Here is a 20,482-nt window from a genome sequence, read left to right as displayed (position 1 = left end):
TTCATTTCGTTATGTACCCAGTAGTCATCAGGAGCAGGTTGTTCAGTTTCCATGTAGTTGAGCGGTTTTGATTGAGTTTCTTAGTCCTGAGTTCTAGTTTGATTGCACTGTGGTCTGAGAGACAGTTTGTTATAATTTCTGTTCTTGTACATTTGCTGAGGAGTGCTTTACTTCCAATTACGTGGTCAGTTTTGCAGTAAGTGTGACGTGGTGCTGAGAAGAATGTATATTCTGTTGATTTGGGGTGGAGAGTTCTATAGATGTCTATTAGGTCTGCTTGCTGCAGAGATGAATTCAATTCCTGGATATTCTTGTTAACTTTCTGTCTCGTTGATCTGTCTAATGTTGACAGTGGGGTGTTGAAGTCTCCCATTATTATTGTATGGGAGTCTAAGTCTCTTTGTAAGTCTCTAAGGACTTGTTTTATGAATCTGGGTGCTCCTGTATTGGGTGCATATATATTTAGGGTAGTTAGCTCTTCCTGTTGAATTGATCCCTTTACCATTATGTAATGGCCTTGTCTCTTTCGATCTTTGATAGTTTAAAGTCTGTTTCAGAGACTAGGATTGCAACCCCTGCTTTTTTTTTGTCCTCCATTTGCTTGGTAGATCTTCCTCCATCCCTTTATTTTGAGCCTATGTATGTCTCTGCATGTGAGATGGGTCTCCTGAATACAGCAGACTGATGAGTCTTGACTATTTATCCAGTTTGCCTGTCTGTGTCTTTTAATTGGACCATTTAGTCCATTTACATTTAAGGTTAATATTGTTATGTGTGAACTTGATCCTGCCATTATGATATTAACTGGTTATTTTGCTCATTAATTGATGCAGTTTCTTCCTAGCCTCAATGGTCTTTACATTTTGGCATGTTTTTGCAATGGCTGGTACCAGTTGTTCCTTTCCATGTTTAGTGCTTCCTTCAGGGTCTCTTGTAAGGCAGGCCTGGTGGTGAGAAAATCTCTAAGCATTTGCTTATCTGTAAAGGATTTTATTTCTCCTTCACTTATGAAACTTAGTTTGGCTGGATATGAAATTCTGGGTTTAAAATTCTTTTCTTTAAGAATGTTGAATATTGGCCCCCACTCTCTTCTGGCTTGTAGAGTTTCTGCCGAGAGATCTGCCATTAGTCTGATGGGCTTCCCTTTATGGGTAACCCGACCTTTCTCTCTGGCTGCCCTTAAGATTTTTTCCTTCATTTCAACTTTGGTGAATCTGGCAATTATGTGTCTTGGGGTGCTCTTCTGGAGGAGTATCTTTGTGGCATTCTCTGTATTTCCTGAATTTGAATGTTGGCCTGCCCTACTAGGTTGGGGAAGTTCTCCTGGATGATATCCTGAAGAGTGTTTTCCAACTTGGTTCCATTTTCCCCCTCACTTTCAGGCACCCCAATCAGACGTAGATTTGGTCTTTTTACATAATCCCATACTTCTTGCAGGCTTTGTTCATTTCTTTTTCTTCTTTTTTCTTTTGGTTTCTCTTCTCGCTTCATTTCATTCATTTGATCCTCAATCGCTGATACTCTTTCTTCCAGTTGATCGAGTCGGTTACCGAAGCTTGTGCATTTGTCACGTATTTCTCCTGTCATGGTTTTCATCTCTGTCATTTCGTTTATGACCTTCTCTGCATTAGTTATTCTAGTTATCAATTCTTCCACTCTTTTTTCAAGATTTTTAGTTTCTTTACGCTGGGTACGTAATTCCTCCTTTAGCTCTGAGAAGTTTGATGGACTGAAGCCTTCTTCTCTCATCTCGTCAAAGTCATTCTCCGTCCAGCTTTGATCCGTTGCTGGCGATGAGCTGTGCTCCTTTGCAGGGGGACATGCGCTCTTATTTTTTGAATTTCCAATTTTTCTGCCCTGCTTTTTCCCCATCTTTGTGGTTTTATCTGCCTCTGGTCTTTGATGATGGTGACGCACTGATGGGGTTTTGGTATAAGTGTCCTTCCTGTTTGATAGTTTTTCTTCTAACAGTCAGGACCCTCAGCTGTAGGTCCGTTGGAGATTGCTTGAGGTCCACTCCAGACCCTGTTTGCCTGGGTATCAGCAGCAGAGGCTGCAGAAGATAGAATATTGCTGAACAGTGAGTGTACCTGTCTGATTCTTACTTTGGGAGCTTCCTCTCAGGGGCGTACTCCACCGTGTGAGGTGTGGGGTGTCAGTCTGCCCCTAGTGGAGGATGTCTCCCAGTTAGGGTACTCAGGGGTCAGGGACCCACTTGAGCAGGCAGTCTGTCCCTTCTCAGATCTCAGCCTCCGTGTTGGGAGATCCACTGCTCTCTTCAAAGCTGTCAGACAGAGTCGTTTGCATCTGCAGAGGTTTCTGCTGCCTTATTTTTTTTTGTTGTTGTTGTTTAGCTGTGCCCTGTCCCCAGAGGTAGAGTCTACAGACAGGCAGGCTTCCTTGAGGTGCTGCGAGCTCCACCCAGTTCGAGCTTTCCAGCGGCTTTGTTTACCTACTTAAGCCTCAGCAATGGTGGGCGCCCCCCCCCCAGCCTCGCTGCTGCCTTGGGGTTAGATCGCAGACTGCTGTGCTAGCAATGAGGGAGGCTCCATGGGCGTGGGACCCTCCCAGCCAGGTGTGGGATATAATCTCCTGGTGTGCCCGTTTGCTTAAAGCGCAGTATTGGGGTGGGAGTTACCCAATTTTTCAGGTGTTGTGTGTCTCAGTTCCCCTGGCTAGGAAAAGGGATTCCCTTCCCCCTTGCGCTTCCAGGTGAGGCGATGCCTCGACCTGCTTCTGCTCTCACTGGTCGGGCTGCAGCAGCTGACCAGCACCAATTGTCCGGCACTCCCTAGTGAGATGAACCCAGTACCTCAGTTGAAAATGCAGAAATCACCGGTCTTCTGTGTCGCTCGCGCTGGGAGTTGGAGACTGGAGCTGTTCCTATTCGGCCATCTTGCTCCCAGACTTCATTTCATTTTCATTTCATTCATTTCATCATTTCATTTCATTCATTTCATTTCAATTTCATTTCATTTCATCATTTCATTCATTTCATTATTTCATTTCATGTCATTTCATTCATTTCATTTCATTTATTTCATCATTTAATTCATTTCATAATTTCATTTCATTCATTTCAATTCATCATTTCATTTCATTCATTTCAATTTCATCATTTCATTTATTTCATTTCATTTCATCATTTTATTTCATCATTTCATTTCATCATTCCATTCCATTCCATTCATTATTTCACTTCATTTCATTCGTTTCAATTTCATTTCATTTCATCATTTCATTTCATTCCAATTCATTTCATTTCATTCATTTCATTTCATCATTGCATTTCATCATTTCACTTCATTGATTTCAGTTCATTTCATTTCCTTATTTCATTTCATTTTTTTTTTTTTTTTTTTTGAGGCGGAGTCTTGCTCTGTCGCCCAGACTGGAGTGCAGTGGCCAGATCTCAGCTCACTGCAAGCTCCGCGTCCTGGGTTTACGCCATTCTCCTGCCTCAGCCTCCCGAGTAGCTGGGACTACAGGCGCCCGCCACCTCGCCCGGCTAGTTTTTGTATTTTTAGTAGAGACGGGGTTTCACCGTGTTAGCCAGGATGGTCTCGATCTCCTGACCTCGTGATCCGCCCGTCTCGGCCTCCCAAAGTGCTGGGATTACAGACTTGAGCCACCGTGCCCGGCCTCATTTCAATTTCATTTCATTTCATTTCTTCATTTCATCAATTCATTTCATTTCATTTCAATTTCATTTCACTTATTTTATTTCAATTTCATTTCATCATTTCATTTCATCATTTCTATTTCATTTCATTTCGTTTTCATTTCTTTCATTTCATTTCAATTTCATTTCATTTCATCATTTCATCATTTCATTTCATTCATTTCATTTCAATTTCATTTCATCATTTCATTATTTCATTTCAATTTCATTTCATTTTATTTATTTCATTTCATTTCATTCCGTTATTTCATTTCATTTCATCATATCATTTCCATTTCATTTCATTATTTCATTTCATTTAATTTCATCATTTCATTTATTTCATTTCATTTCATCATTTCATTTCATCATTTCATTTCATTCATTTCATTTCCATTTCATTTCATTATTTCATTTCATTTCATTTCCTTTCATTTCATTCATTCATTTCATTTCATTCATCTTTCTTTTCATTTCATTGCAATTTCATTTCATTTCATCATTTCATTTCATTTCATTCCATTTCATTTCCATTTCATTCCATTTCATTCCATTCCATTTCCTTTCATTTCATCCTTCCCCTTCCCCTTCTCCTTTCATAGATGGAGTCTCGTTCTGTCACCCAGGCTGGAGCGCAGTGGTGCAATCTCAGTTCACTGCAACCTCCACCTCCCAGGCTCAAGCAATTCTCTGCCTCCGCCTACCGAGTAGCTGGGAATACAGGCGCCCGCCACCACACCTAGCTAATTTTTGTATTTTTAGTAGAGAAGAGGTTTTACCATCTTGGCCAGGCTGATCTTGAACTCCTGACCTTGTGATCCACCGGCTTCAGCCTCACAAAGTGCTGGGATTACAGGTGTGAGCCACTGCACGCGGCCAGGTCATCTTTGCATCCAGGCTGCTCACAGTGTTTCCACACACCAACCAATCTCTTAATCCTTACCACAATGATCAGGCAGTAAAAACTATCACTCTTACTTCCCATTTGGGAAAACCAAAGCCGAGAAACTCAAAAACTCGTGTAGCACTAAGTATGAATTACCTACGTCAACACTGTTTCCCTAATTCTCAGACTCTAGCCTTCCTTAATTCCCAGCTGATTCTAATAAAGACCCAAAAGAGAACCAGAACATGTTACAACTCTTTTTCTACCTGGAGAAAGGCATAATTCTCAAGAAACAACATAGTTCATATCTTGTGTTGAAGTTAATTACTCTAGTAGAGAAGATTCTCTTAATTGACTTGGAAGTAGTTCACTGAAGAGTATTAAGTGCTGCTTCAAGGTACCAATTAGTCTGTTTAGATGCTTGAGTCTTAAATGTGAATTAACAATGTGTTGAATCAGAAACTCAAGAGTCTGAGTTCTGAGCAGAGGGAAAAATACAGCAGGAAATACACAAGATCAAAGTATGTCCAAGTATTTAAGATTTTCTCAGAAACCAGATGCCTAATCTATGTAACACATAAAATCTGCTGGGAAGAAGGGATGGGATGCAGTGGATGTGGATTTATTAACATTAGAACATCTGATGGGAAACAATATAGTGATGTTAAATACAAAACACTTCCACTCACACACCCAAGGAAAAATAAAATGCTCCAGAGAAACTTGCCAGTAGCTTGGAATCAACCCTAAGCAGCTAGGAAGAGTCAGTCAGAAAGGCCTAGGGCAGAATCCAGCACAGAGCTGAATGGATGCTACCTGCCTTTCTCTTCTCTTAGTCATAAACGAAAACTTTATATATGTGTGTTTAACACATTTTCATTTTTATTTGACATGCCTGCTTTCCTACAGTCTGATTTATCTTGGCTTCAGAGCAATTCTGTTTGTAGACCTGGGAATTTTCTTCCATGTTGTAATACTCTATCAGTCTCCCTTGAGACAATGGCCAGTATCAGCTCAGTAGAACCAATAGGTCAGGAAATGTTCAGTATGGCAGAAACAGGATCCTGCTGATTTACCAAGATAAATTTCTGGCACAGTCACACCCCAATCTGACAATACACAGTCCCCTGACTGGTCTTGCCACCATTATTTACTCATTTCCTTACCTGCTTGATACTCTAAAATGAGGTGGAACTCATCCACTTCCTGCAATGACTCTGGTGGAACAAAGACATTGTCATCAAGAAGCTCATGTAGCTTTGGACCAACTGGACCGCAAAGAAGAACCTGGAGACAAGCAACACGAAGTTCATCAGGAGCCCAGTTCCTTGCCCCATAGAACCTCAACAGTACCCCAGGACAGTACATTCAGGCTGATTCTAATCATTTCAACACAATATTGGAATCCAAATCTAATTTTGAAAGTTGTTGGTTTGGAGGTGTGCAGCAGAAGGGCTAAGGCCTCTGGAGGGTATAACCATAATGTACCCAGAACTGAGAGGCTGACAAAAGAACTGTGTCACAGCCATCAGGCACCTATGCAGCTGCTGCATCTCATTCCCTCTGCTGAGGACTGCATGTTTGTGTCACCTCCCCAAATTTAGATGGTGAAGCCCAAACCCCCATGTGGCTTATTTGGAGATAGGGCTTTTGGAAGGTAATTAATATGAAAGGAGGTCATAATGGTAAGGTGAGGTCCTAATCAGATAGAACTGGTGGCCTGATGAGAAAAGAGAGATCAATCTCTCTCCTGCGACCGCGTGCACCAAGGACAGGACATGTGGGAACACACTGAGAAGGTGGCCACCTGCAAGCCAAGAATAGACTTCTCACCAGAAGCCACACCTTGCTGGAACCTTGATCTGGGGCTTTCCAGTCTCCACTGTGAGAAAATAAACTTCTGTTGCTGGAGACCCTAAGTTTATGGTATTTTGCTACTATGACAGCCAAAGAAGACCCTACCCCCACTTTCTTTAGTCACTCACACCTTGTGCAGGCAAAGAGACATGGGATGTTGTCTGCAACAAAGCTGCCAGATGAAAACTGTTTGAGTTTTTATACAGTATAAAAACAGTTTCTGGATCACCATATCCTCAACCAGGTGACCTCATTTGTGGAATAAAATTCTCTCCCATTACAGAACTGTTACGTGAATAGGACAGCCTTTTCAATATGAGAATTAAAGAGCATCCCAACTGAGAGACTTCAGGGGAAGGGGCTCTGCAGCTTTTCCAAAACCTTTTTCTTCAACTCCAACCAGGGCCTCCCTCTGGCTATTCTTTCTAGAAGCCACTTCGTATCTGTTCTTGTTTCTCAACTCTTATAAGCCATTGTTTTTGCCACACCATTCAAGGCCAGGCTAGCAGACTCAAAACCACTGAACAATGAAGACTGCACTGAGATTTAAAGGAAAGTCCCCAGAGACTGTCAACACTGCTTCACATTTTTTTTTCTTTTTTTTTTTTGAGACAGAGTTTTGCTCTGTTGCCCAGGCTGGAGTGCAATGGTGTAATCATAGCTCACCACAGCCTTGACCTCCCAGGCTCAAGCGATCCTCCTGCCTCAGCCTCCAGAGTAGCTGGGACTACAGGCATGAGCCACCAGGCCTGGCTTATTTTTTATTTTTATTTTTAATAGAGGTAAGGCCTCACTACGTTGCCCAGGCTAGTCTCGAACTCCTGAGCTCAAGAGATCTCAGCCTCCCAAATTGCTAGGATTACAGGCGTGAGCCAACATACTTGGCCCATTTCAGATTTAATATGTCCCACCCAGAAGCTTCAAAAGGCATTAACTTGCTAATTAACTGCTTATATAGACTGCTTTGTACAGAGGTACTTTCGTGTTATCTAAGAAATCCCAGCTTCTGGATAAAAATATACTCCTCTCCCTTTTCTGCCTTGACACATGCCCTTTACTTGCCAATTCTGAAAGTTTTGCCCCAACCACTTTACTTCCTTTCTCTAATTCTTGGCTAGTGCTCTACTTCCAAGATGAGACAATGAGGGCCACAGGCCATATTTACCCTCCTGCCTGAAACAACAAGAAAGACAAAATATATGAAACAATGGTTTTCAAAACATTGTGTGAACATCAGACAATAAAGGACGATCCCTAAAAAACAGGAATAAACTGGCCAGGCAGGTGGCTCATGCCCGTAAGCCCAGCACTTTGGGAGGCTGAGACAGGCAGATCACTTGAGGTCAGGAGTTCAAGACCAGCCTGGCCAACATGGTGAAACCCTATCTCTACCAAAAATACAAATAATTTAGCTAGGCGTGGTGGCGCACACCTGTAATCCCAGCTACTCAGGAGGCTGAGGCAGGAGAATCACTTGAACCTGGGAGGTAGAGAGCCAAGATCATGCCACTGCACTTTAGCATGGGCGACAAAGCAACACTCTGTCTCCAAAAAAAAAAAAAAAAAAGAAACAGGAATATATTTAGTAAGCCCTACAAATGTCTCAGCATATTACTGTAAAAGAATTTCCAGGTATACGGAACCTGAAAGAATTTATCACTAGCAGACTCCCACAAGCAATGTTCAAAGAAGTCCTTCTGGCAGAAGGGAGAATGACACGAGATGGAAATATGTTTTTGTATTTTTTTGAGATGGAGTCGCTCAGGCTGGAATATAGTGGTGTGATCTCGGCTCACTGTAACCTCCACCTCCTGCGTTTAAGTGATTCTCCCGCCTGAGCCTCCCAAGTAACTGGGATTATGGACATGTACCACCATGCTTGGCTAATTTTATTTTTTATTTTTAGTAGAGATGGGGTTTCACCATGTTGGGTGAAACAACCTGACCATGCCAGGCTGGTCTCGAACTCCTGACCTCAAGTGATCTGCCCATCTTGGCCTTCCAAAGTGCTGTGATTACAGGCATGAGCTACCGTGCCCAGCCAGAAATACGAATCTAAACAAAGAAATGAAGAACAACAGAAATAGTAATGCTAGATAAGTACATAAGATTATTTTTCTTATTATTTAAATCTCTTTAAGAGATAACTGAAGTACTAACAAATGTAGTGTGAGGTTTGTAATATGCAGAAGTCAAATATTTCACAATGATCGTATAAAGATTGGAGGGAGAGAAGTACAGGCATACCTCATTTTATTGTGCTTCACTTTACTGTGCTCTGCAGATACTGCAGTTTTTACAAATTGACAGTTTGTGGCAACCCTGTGGTCCCCTCTGGGCACCACTTTTCCAACAGCATGTAATCACTTCGTGTCTGTCACAAATTGACAGTTTGTGGCAACCCTGTGGTCCCCTCTGGGCACCACTTTTCCAACAGCATGTAATCACTTCGTGTCTGTCACATTCTGGTAGTTCTCACATTTCACAGGTTTTCATTATTATGTCTGTTATGGTGATCAGTGATCTTTGATGGATGCTACTATTATAACTGTTTTAGGACACCACAGATCATTCCCACATAAGACAGTGAACTTAATCGATAAATAATTTATGTGTTCTGACCGCTCCATGGACCGGCTGTTCCTCTCTCTCGCCCTCTCCTAGGGCCTCACTAATTTCCTGAGACATAACAATATTGAAATTAGGCCAGTTAATAACCCTACAATGGCCTCTGTGTGTTCAAGTGAATGGAAGAATTGCACATCTCTAACTTTAAATCAAAAGCTAGAAATGATTAAACTTAGCAAGGAAGGCATGTAGAAAGCTGAGAAAAGCCTTTTATGCCATTAGCTAAGTTGTGAATGCAAAAAGTCCTCGAAGGAAATTAAAAGTGCTACTCTAGTGAACATACGAATCCATGGCAGCTATAGCCTTATGAAATGTATTTCTTAAATAATGGACTTGAAAGTCAAAATTCTGGCCGGGCGCGGTGGCTCAAGCCTGTAATCCCAGCACTTTGGGAGGCCGAGACGGGCGGATCACAAGGTCAGGAGATCGAGACCATCCTGGCTAATACGGTGAAACCCCGTCTCTACTAAAAAATACAAAAAACTAGCCGGGCGACGAGGCGGGCGCCTGTAGTCCCAGCTACTTGGGAGGCTGAGACAGGAGAATGGCGTGAACCCGGGAGGCGGAGCTTGCAGTGAGCTGAAAGCCGGCCCCTGCACTCCAGCCTGGGCGGCAGAGCAAGACTCCGTCTCAAAAAAAAAAAAAAAAAAAAAAAAAAAAAAAAAGAAAGTCAAAATTCTAGCCAGGTGCAGTGGCTCATGCCTGTAATCCCAGCACTTTGGGAGGCTAAGGTGGGCAGATCACTTGAGGCTGGCAGTTTGAGACCAGTCTGGCCAACATGGTGAAACCCCATCTCTACTAAAAATACAAAAACTAGCCAGGTGTGGTAGTGCACGCCTGCAGTCCCAGCTACTTGGGAGGCTCAGGCACAAACAAAAAACAACAACAAAAAGAAAGCAAAACAGCCCTATTGCTGATATGGAGAAAGTTTGAATGGTCTGGATAGCAGATCAAACAAGCTACAACATTCCCTTAAGCCAAAGCCTAATCCAGAGCAATGCCCTACTCTCTCCAAATCTATGAAGGCTGAGAGAGGTGAGGAAGCTGCAAAAGAAAAGTTGGAAGCTAGCAGAGGTTGGTTCATGGGGTTTAAGGAAAGAAGTTGTCTCCGCAACATAAAAATGCAAGGTGAGGCAGCAAGTGCTGATGTAGAAGCTGCAGCAACTTATCCAAAAGATCTAGCTAAGATCACTGATGAACATGGCTGCACTAAACAACATGTGTGATGTACACAAAACAGCCTTCTGTTGGAGAGTAATACTGGATAAGTACATAAGATAATTTTAAGAAGATGCCATCTAGGACTTTCAGAGCTGGAGAGCAGAAGTCAATGCCTACCTTCAAAGCTTCGAAGAACAAACTGACTCTCTTGCTGGGGCTAACACAGCTGGTGACTAAATTGAAGTCAATGCTCATTGACCATTCTGAAAAATTCTAGGATCCCTAAGTATGATGCTGAATCTACTCTGCCTGTGTTCTATAAATGGAACAATAAAGCCTGAATGACAGCGTACCTGTTTACAGTTTAATAGACATTTTAAGCCCACTGTTCAGAACTACTGCTCACAAAAAAAAAAAAAAAAAATTTGTTTAAAGTATCACTGCTCATTGACAGTATACCTAGTCGCCCAAGAGCTCTGCTGGAAATGTATAGGGAGAAGGATGATGTTTTCACGCCCGCTAACGCAACATCCATTCTGCAACCCATAAATTAAGAAGTTATTTTGACTTTTTTTCTTGAGACAGAGTCTGGATCTGTCACCCAGGCTGGAGTATAGTAGCATGATCTCAGTCCACTGCAATCTCCTTCAAGTGATTCTTGTGCCTGAGCCTCCCAAGTAGCTGGGACTGCAGGCGTGCACTACCACACCTGGCTAGTTTTTGTATTTTTAGTAGAGATGGGGTTTCACCATGTTGGCCAGACTGGTCTCAAACTCCCGGCCTCAAGTGATCTGCCCACCTTAGCCTCCCAAAGTGCTGGGATTACAGGCATGAGCCATTGCACCTGGCTAGAATTTTGACTTTCAAGTCCATTATTTAAGAAATACATTTCATAAGGCTATAGCTCCCAGGATAATAACTCCTCTGATGGATCTGGGCAAATAAACTGAAAACCTCTGGAAAGAATTTACCATTCTAAATGCCATTAAGAACATTTATGATTTATAGGAGGAAGGCAGCATACTGACATTAACGGGAGTTTCAAAGAAGTTGATTCTAACCCCCTTGGACACCTTTGAGATTCAAGACTTTAGTAAAGGAAGTAACTGCAGATGAGGTGAAAATAGCAAGAGAACTAGAATTAGAAGTGGGGCCTAAAGATGTGACTGAATTACTGTATTCTTCATTATAAAACTTGAACAGTTAGAGTTGCTTCTTATGGATGAGCAAAGACAGTGGTTTTTTGAGTGGTTTACTCCTAGTAAAGATGCTGTGAATATTGTTGAAATGACAACAAAAGATTTAGAGTATTACATACACTTAGTTGATTATGGCAAATAGCAGGAAGGTTTGAGAGGACTGCCTCCAATTTTTAAAAGTTTTTTAATTTTTCATTTTTAGAGACAGGAATTTGCTCTATCACCCAACCTAGAGTGCAGTGGCACAATCATAGCTCACAGTAGCCTCAAACTCCTAGGCTTAAGAGATCTTCCTGCCTCAGCTTCCCAAGTAGCTGAGATGATAAGCATGTGCCACCATGCCCAGCTAATTAAAAATTTTTTTTTTTAGAGATGGGGTCTCGCTATGTTGCCCAGGCTCAAATGATACTCCTGCCTCATTCTCCCAAAGTGCTGGGATTACAGGTGTGAGCCACTGTACCTTGCCTGATTCCAATTTTCAATGAAGTTCCACTGTGGGTAAAGTGCTATCAAACAGCATCACATGCTACAGAGAAACCTTTTGTGAAAGGAAGAGTTAACTGATGTGGCAAACTTCACTGTTTTATTTTAAGAAATTGCCACAGCCACCCCAACCTGCAGCCACCACCCTGATCAGCAAGCAGCCATCAACATCAAGACAAAACACTGCCAGCAAAAAGATTATGACTGTCTGAAAGCTCAGATAATTGTTAACATTTATGGGTAACAAAGTACACTAAAATTGTGTACACTTTTTTTTTAGACATAATGGTACTGCACACTTACTTGACTCCAGTACAGTGTAAACGCAACTTTTAATGCACTGTGAAACAAAATTCATGCGATTCATTCTATTGCAGTATTTGTTTTATTGCAGTGGTCTAGAACCAAACATGCAGTATCTCTGAGGTATGCCTGTTATCACTTGAAAGTAGACTGTGATAGGCTAAGGATGTACAGTATAAACTCTAATGTTGCAACCACTAAGAAAAAAAAGAATTATACCTAGTAAGTTAAAGAAGATAAAATGAAATCATAGAAAATAATCCAAGAGTACAGAAACAGAGGGAAAAAGATAGAGATGGGACAAATAGCAAACAAATAGCAAGATGTCAGATTTAAACCTAACCTGATATATCAATAATCACATTAGATGTCAACAGTCTAAACACTCTGATTAAAAGGCAGAGATTGTCAAAGTGGGTTAAAAAGCAAGTCCCAACTATATGCTGTCCATTAAAAAATACACTTTAAAGTAAAAAGATGCAAATAGATTAAAAGCACAAGGATGGAAAAAGATATACCATGCCAATACTAATCAAATGAAAGCTGGAATGGCTATTTCAATCAAAATAGATTTCAGAGCAAAGAAAATTATGAAATGATTTTATTATCCCTAGTAATAATAAAGGAATTAATTAATGAAAGGGATTAACAATCCTAAACATTTATGTACCTAATAAGAGTTTCAAAATACATAAAGCAAAATGTTACAGAACTATAAAGGAAATAGACAAGTATCCAAAATTACAGTTGGAGATGTCAACATCCCTCTTAATAATTGATAGATGAAATAGACCAAAAAAAAAAAAATCAGTAAGAATATAAAAGACTTGAAACTATCAATCAACCTCACCTAATTGACATTTACAGAACACTCGACCCAGCAACAGAAAGGCTTATGTACATTCTTGAAACTTTCAAGTACACACAGAACCTCACCAAGATAGACCATATGCTATGCCATAAAAACGTATCTAAAACTTAGTAGGATTCAGGTCATAGAAAGCATCTTTTCTGACCATACTGAAATTGAAATAGAAATCACTAACAGAAAGACACCTGGAAAATTCCCAAATATTTAGAAACTAAATAACATACCTCTAAGTAGTCCATGAATGGGCTATGAAATGGCACATCTCAATAAATCAAAGGGATATTAGTATTTTGAATTGAATTAAAATAAAAATAACATATCAAAATCTTTGGGATGTAGCTAAAGCAGTACTTAGGGGAAATTTATATTACTAAACCCCTATATGAGAAAACAGGAAAGGTCTCAAATCAATGACTGTAGCTTCTCACCTTAGGCAAGTTAAATCTGAAGCAAGCAACATCCAAGGAAAATAGAAAAATAGAGAAAAATCAATTAACCAAAAGCTAATTACTTATAAAAAGAGCAATAAAATTTATAAACCTCTAGCCAAACTGATCAGAAAAAAAAGAAGATACAGGTCTGACAGCTTTGAAGAGAGCAGTGGTTCTCCCAGCATGGAGGATGAGATCTGAGAACAGACAGACTGCCTACTCAACTGGGTCCCTGACCCCTGAGTAGCCTAACTGTGAGACATCCCCCACTAGGTGCAGAACCTCACACCTCACACAGCTGGGCACACCTCGGAGACGAAGCTTCCAGAGCAAGAATCAGACAGCAACACTTGCTGTTCAGCAATATTCTATCTTCTGCAGCCTCCACTGCTGATACCCAAGCAAACAGGGCCTGGAGTGGACCTTAGCAAATCCAACAGACCTGCAGCTAAGGGTCCTGACTGTTAGAAGGAAAACCAAGAAACAGAAAGAACACCCACACCAAAACCCCATCAGTACGTCACCATCATCAAAGACCAAAGGCAGATAAATCCACAAAGATGGGGAAAAAGCAGTGCAGAAAAGCTGGAAATTCAAAAAATCAGAGAACATCTCCCCCTCCAAAGGAACGCAGCTCATCGCCAGCAACGGAACAAAGCTGGACGGAGAATGACTTTTGACGAGTTGAGAGAAGAAGGCTTCAGTCGATCAAACTTCTCAGAGCTAAAGGAGGAACTACGTACCCAACAAAAAGAAACTAAAAACCTTGAAAAAAGAATGGATGAATGGATAACTAGAATAATCAATGCAGAGACCATAAAAGAACTGATACAGATGAAAACCATAACACGAGAACTACGTGACAAATGCACAAGCTTCAGTAACTGACTTGATCAACTGGAAGAAAGAGTATCAGTGATTGAAGATCAAATGAATGAAATGAAGCCAGAAAAGTGTAGAGAAAAAAAGAGTAAAAAGAAATGAACAAAGCCTCCAAGAAATATGGGATTATGTGAAAAGACCAAATCTACATCTGATTGGTGTGCCTGAAAGTGACGGGGAGAATGGAACCAAGTTGGAAAACACTCTGCAGGATATCATAGAGGAGAACTTCCCAAACCTAGCAAGGCAGGCCAACATTCAAATTCAGGAAATACGGAGCACAGCACAAAGATACTCCTCGAGAAGAGCAACTCCAAGACACATAATTGTCAGATTCACCAAAGTTGAAATGAAGGAAGAAATGTTAAGGGCAGCCAGAGAGAAAGGTCGGGTTACCCACAAAGGGAAGCCCATCAGACTAACAGCAGATCTCTCGGCAGAAACTCTACAGCCAGAAGAGAGTGGGGGCCAATATTCAACATTCTTAAAGAAAAGAATTTTCAACCCAGAATTTCATATCCAGTCAAACTAAGTTTCATAAGTAAAGGAGAAATAAAATCCTTTACAGACAAGCAAATGCTCAGAGATTTTCTCACCACCAGGCCTGCCCTACAAGAGATCCTGAAGGAAGCACTAAACATGGAAAGGAACAACCGGTACCAGCCATTGCAAAAACATGCCAAAACATGCTAGGAAGAAACTGCATCAACTAACGAGCAAAATAACCAGCTAATATCATAATGACATGATCAAGTTCACACATAACAATATTAACCTTAAATGTAAATGGACTAAATGGTCCAATTAAAAGACACAGACTGGCAAATTGGATAAAGAGTCATGACCCATCAGTTTGCTGTATTCAGGAGACCCATCTCACATGCAGACACACACATAGGCTCGAAATAAAGGGATGGAGGAAGATCTACCAAGCAAATGGAAAACAAAAAAAAGCAGGAGTTGCAATCCTAGTCTCTGATAAAACAGACTTTAAACCATCAAAGATCAAAAGAGACAAAGAAGGCCATTACATAATGGTAAAGGGATCAATTTATCAGGAAGGGCTAACTATCCTAAATATACATGCACCCAATACAGGAGCATCCAGATTCATAAAACAAGTCCTTAGAGACTTACAAAGAGACTTAGACTCCCATACAATAATAATGGGAGACTTTAACACCCCACTGTCAACATTAGACAGATCAACGAGACAGAAAGTTAACAAGGATATCCAGGAATTGAACTCAACTCTGCACCAAGCGGACCTGATAGACATCTACAGAACTCTCCACCCCAAATCAACAGAATATACATTCTTCTCAGCACCACGTCGCACTTATTCCAAAACTGATCACATAATTGGAAGTACAGCACTCCTCAGCAAATGTAAAAGAACAGAAATTATAACAAACTGTCTCTCAGACCACAGTGCAATCAAACTAGAACTCAGGACTAAGAAAGTCCAAATTGCTCAACTACATGGAAACTGAACAACCTGCTCCTGAATGACTGCTGGGTACATAACGAAATGAAGGCAGAAATAAAGATGTTCTTTGAAACCAATGAGAACAAAGATACAACATACCAGAATCTCTGGGACACATTTAAAGCAGTGTGTAGAGGGAAACTTACAGCACTAAATGCCTACAAGAGAAAGCAGGAAAGATCTAAAATTGACACCCTAACATTACAATTAAAAGAACTAGAGAAGCAAGAGCAAACACATTCAAAAGCTAGCAGAAGGCAAGAAATAACTAAGATCAGAGCAGAACTGAAGGAGATAGAGACACAAAAAACCCTCCAAAAAATCAATGAATCCAGGAGCTGGTTTTTTGAAAAGATCAACAAAATTGACAGACTGCTAGCAAGACTAATAAAGAAGAAAAGAGAGAAGAATCAAATAGACGTAATAAAAAATGATAAAGGGGATATCACCACCAACCCCACAGAAATACGAACTACCATCAGAAAATACTATAAACACCTCTACGCAAATAAACTAGAAAACCTAGAAGAAATGGACTACTTTCCTGGACACTTACACTCTCCCAAGACTAAACCAGGAAGAACTTGAATCCCTGAATAGACCAATAGCAGGCTCTGAAATTGAGGCAATAATTAATAGCCTACCCACCAAAAAAAGTCCAGGACCAGACAGATTCACAGCCGAATTCTACCAGAGGTATAAGGAGGGGCTGGTACCATTCCTTCTGAAACTATTCCATCAATAGAAAAAGAGGGAATCCTCCCTAACTCATTTTATGAGGCCAACATCATCCTGATACCAAAGCCTGACAGAGACACAACAAAAAAAGAGAATTTTAGACCAGTATCTCTGATGAACATCAATGCAAAAATACCCAATAAAATACTGGCAAACCGAATCCAGCAGCACATCAAAAAGCTTATCCACCATGATCAAGTGGGCTTCATCCCTGGGATGCAAGGCTGGTTCAACATTTGCAAATCAATAAACGTAATCCAGCATATAAACAGAACCAAAGACAAAAACCACATGATTATCTCAACAGATACAAAAAAGTCCTTTGACAAAATTCAACAGCCCTTCATGCTAAAAACTCTCAATAAATTCGGTATTGATGGAACATATCTCAAAATAATAAGAGCTATTTATGACAAACCCACAGCCAATATCATACTGAATGGGCAAAAACTGGAAGCATTCCTTTTGAAAACTGGCACAAGACAGGGATGCCCTCTCTCACCACTCCTATTCAACATCGTGTTGGAAGTTCTGGCTAGGGCAATCAGGCAAGAGAAAGAAATAAAGGGTATTCAGTTAGGAAAAGAAGAAGTCAAATTGTCCCTGTTTGCAGGTGACATGATTATATATTTAGAAAACCCCATCGTCTCAGCCCAAAATCTCCTGAAGCTGATAAGCAACTTCAGCAAACTCTCAGGATACAAAATTAATGTGCAAAAATCATAAGCATTCTTATACACCAGTAACAGACAAACAGAGAGCCAAATCATGAATGAACTCCCATTCACAATAGCTTCAAAGAGAATAAAATACCTAGGAATCCAACTTACAAGGGATGTGAAGGACCTCTTCAAGGAGAACTACAAACCACTGCTCAGTGAAATAAAAGAGGACACAAACAAATGGAAGAACATACCATGCTCATGGATAGGAAGAATCAATATTGTGAAAATGGCCACACTGCCCAAGGTAATTTATAGATTCAATGCCATCCCCATCAAGCTACCAATGACTTTCTTCACAGAATTGGAAAAAACATTTTAAAGTTCATATGGAACCAAAAAGACCCCGCATTGCCAAGACAATCCTAAGCCAAAAGAACAAAGGTGGAGGCATCACGCTACCTGACTTCAAACTATACTACAAGGCTACAGTAACCAAAACAGCATGGTACTGGTACCAAAACAGAGATACAGACCAAAGTAACAGAACAGAGCCCTCAGAAATAGTACCACACATCTACAGCCATGTGAACTTTGACAAACCTGACAAAAACAAGAAATGGGGAAAGGATTCTCTATTTAATAAATGGTGCTGGGAAAATTGGCTAGCCATAAGTAGAAAGCTGAAACTGGATCCTTTCCTTACTCCTTATATGAAAATTAATTCAAGATGGATTAGAGACTTAAATGTTAGACCTAAAACCATAAAAACCCTAGAAGAAAACCTAGGCAATACCATTCAGGACATAGGCATGGGCAAGGACGTCATGTCTAAAACACCAAAAGCAATGGCAACAGAAGCCAAAATTGACTAATGGGATCTAATTAAACTAAAGAGCTTCTGCACAGCAAAAGACACTACCATCAGAGTGAACAGGCAACCTACAGAATGGGAGAAAATTTTTGCAATCTACTCATCTGACAAAGGGCTAATATCCAGAACCTACAAAGAACTCAAATTTACAAGAAAAAAAACAACCCCATCAAAAAGTGGGCAAAGGATATGAACAGACAGTTCTCAAAAGAAGACATTCATACAGCCAACAGACACATGAAAAAATGCTCATCATCACTGGCCATCAGAGACATACAAATCAAACCCACAATGAGATACTATCTCACATCAGTTAGAATGGTGATCATTAAAGTATCAGGAAACAACAGGTGCTGGAGAGGATGTGGAGAAACAGGAACACTTTTACACGGTTGCTGGGACTGTAAACTAGTTCAACCATTGTGGAAAACAGTGTGGCGATTCCTCAAGGATCTAGAACTAGAAATACCATTTGACCCAGCCATCCCATCACTGGGGATATACCCAAAGGATTATAAATCATGCTGCTATAAAGACACATGCACACGTATGTTTATTGCAGCACTATCCACAATAGCAAAGACTTGGAATCAACCCAAATGTCCATCAGTGACAGACTGGATTAAGAAAATGTGGCACATATACACCATGGAATACTATGCAGCCATAAAAAAGGATGAGTTCGTGTCCTTTGTAGGGACATGGATGCAGCTGGAAACCATCATTCTCAGCAAACTATCACAAGATCAGAAAACCAAACACCACATGTTCTCACTCATAGGTGGGAATTGAAGAATGAGATCACTTGGACACAAGAAGTGGAACATCACACACTGGGGCCTATTGTGGGGAGGGGGGAGGGGGGAAGGATAGCATTAGAAGATATACCTAATGTAAATGATGAGTTAATGGGTGCAGCACAGCAACATGGCACATGGATACATATGTAACAAACCTGTATGTTGTGTGGATGTACCCTAGAACTTAAAGTATAATAATAAAAAAAAAAAGAAGATACAAATGACCAATATCAGGAATGAGAAGGAAAACATCATTACAAATTGTAGAGATCTTAAAGGAATAATAGAATACCATAATTAACTTTATGACAATAATCCAACACCTTAGATGAAACAAATTCCCTGAAAGATACAAACTACTAAAGTTCTTTAAAAAAAAAAAAAAAAAAAAAAGGAAAATCTGGATTTCACTACATCTATTAAAGAAATCAGTTATTTAAAACCTTCCTACATAGAAAACCCTGGGCCTAGAAGGCTTCACTAGAAGGCTTAAATTCTATAAACATTTAAGGAAGGTACAATACCAATTCGACACAAACTCTGTTTTAAAAATTAAAGAAAGGGCCAGGTGTGGTGGATGAATCCAAGCACTATGGAAGGCTGAGGCAGGTAGATTACTTGAGATCAGAAGTTAGAGACCAGCCTGGCCAGCACAGTGAAACTCTACTAAAAAATAGAAAAATTAGCTGGGCATGGTGGTGCACACCTGTAGTCCCAGCTACTTGGGAGGCTGAGGCACGAGAATCACTTGAACCTGAGAGACGGACATTGCAGTGAGCTGAGATGGCACCACTGCACTCCAGTCTGGGCAGAGTGAGACCCCATCTTAAAAAAAAAAAAAATTGAAGAGAAGCTAGGTGTGGTGGCCCTATGAAGATTTAAATAGGTTCATACACATTTAAAGCACCTAATTTAAAACAGTGCCTTGTGTATGGTAAAAAAACTATAGAATGAAATGCTAGCTATGATTACCATCTCTGGAAAATACCTAGTTCTTAATCTCTGTAGTTTTCTCAGATGATCTCTCAGTCCACGTTGAGAAGCATTTCAGCAAGTTAAACTGAATCTTTTTGAGAGTGCCTACAGGGTGAAGTAAAGGCAGAGCCTGACACTTGAATCCTGGCTGCATTATTTACTAGCCAGGTGGCCCTGGGCACCTTACTTAGCCTCTCTAGACCTCTATCTCTGAAATCATACGATTGCTGTGAGGACTGAGTAACAGATTGCTTTTCTTTCCTCAATCTCCTACCAAAACCAGACTTGTTTTATTAGAATGCCTTCCAATCAGACTGGTCCCAGGACCAGCTACTCCAGAGACCAAGAGCAAATGCTGGTCCCAGGGGAGGTCAATACTGAAAGGTCAATCTTGTACTCAGCCTATGACCGTCCAGGGTATTGTCTTCCCAGAGGCCAGAATTATTTGTCAGGATCAGGAGGGTGGCCTCTTAGGAATCCATGAAAACTCCTGGGATTCTGATGGGAATGGCCTGGGCTCTCTCTAAAGGGCTTATGATCAATCTCCTTTTCGTCTACCCATTAGCTGGTAATATTTCCAAA

At 40.6% G+C, this 20,482-nt stretch overlaps 1 protein-coding gene across 8 annotated transcripts in view; it reads right to left on the bottom strand.

The window, feature by feature from the left end:
* Positions 1 to 20,482, bottom strand: part of ADPGK (ADP dependent glucokinase) — a 46,378-nt gene that overhangs the window by 12,170 nt on the left and 13,726 nt on the right. For all 8 annotated transcript variants that reach the window (XM_033189459.1, XM_033189461.1, XM_033189460.1 and 5 more), the window contains one exon: positions 5,714 to 5,834. In XM_033189459.1, coding sequence (XP_033045350.1) covers positions 5,714 to 5,834 — 121 coding nt within the window. The remainder of the gene's footprint in view (positions 1 to 5,713; positions 5,835 to 20,482) is intronic.

This window comes from Trachypithecus francoisi, unplaced genomic scaffold (assembly GCF_009764315.1).
Source record: "Trachypithecus francoisi isolate TF-2019V2 unplaced genomic scaffold, Tfra_2.0 Lachesis_group3, whole genome shotgun sequence".
NCBI classification, from domain to species: Eukaryota; Metazoa; Chordata; class Mammalia; order Primates; family Cercopithecidae; genus Trachypithecus; species Trachypithecus francoisi.
Note: the sequence above shows the minus strand (reverse complement) of the source record. Positions and strands in the feature narration are given on the sequence as shown.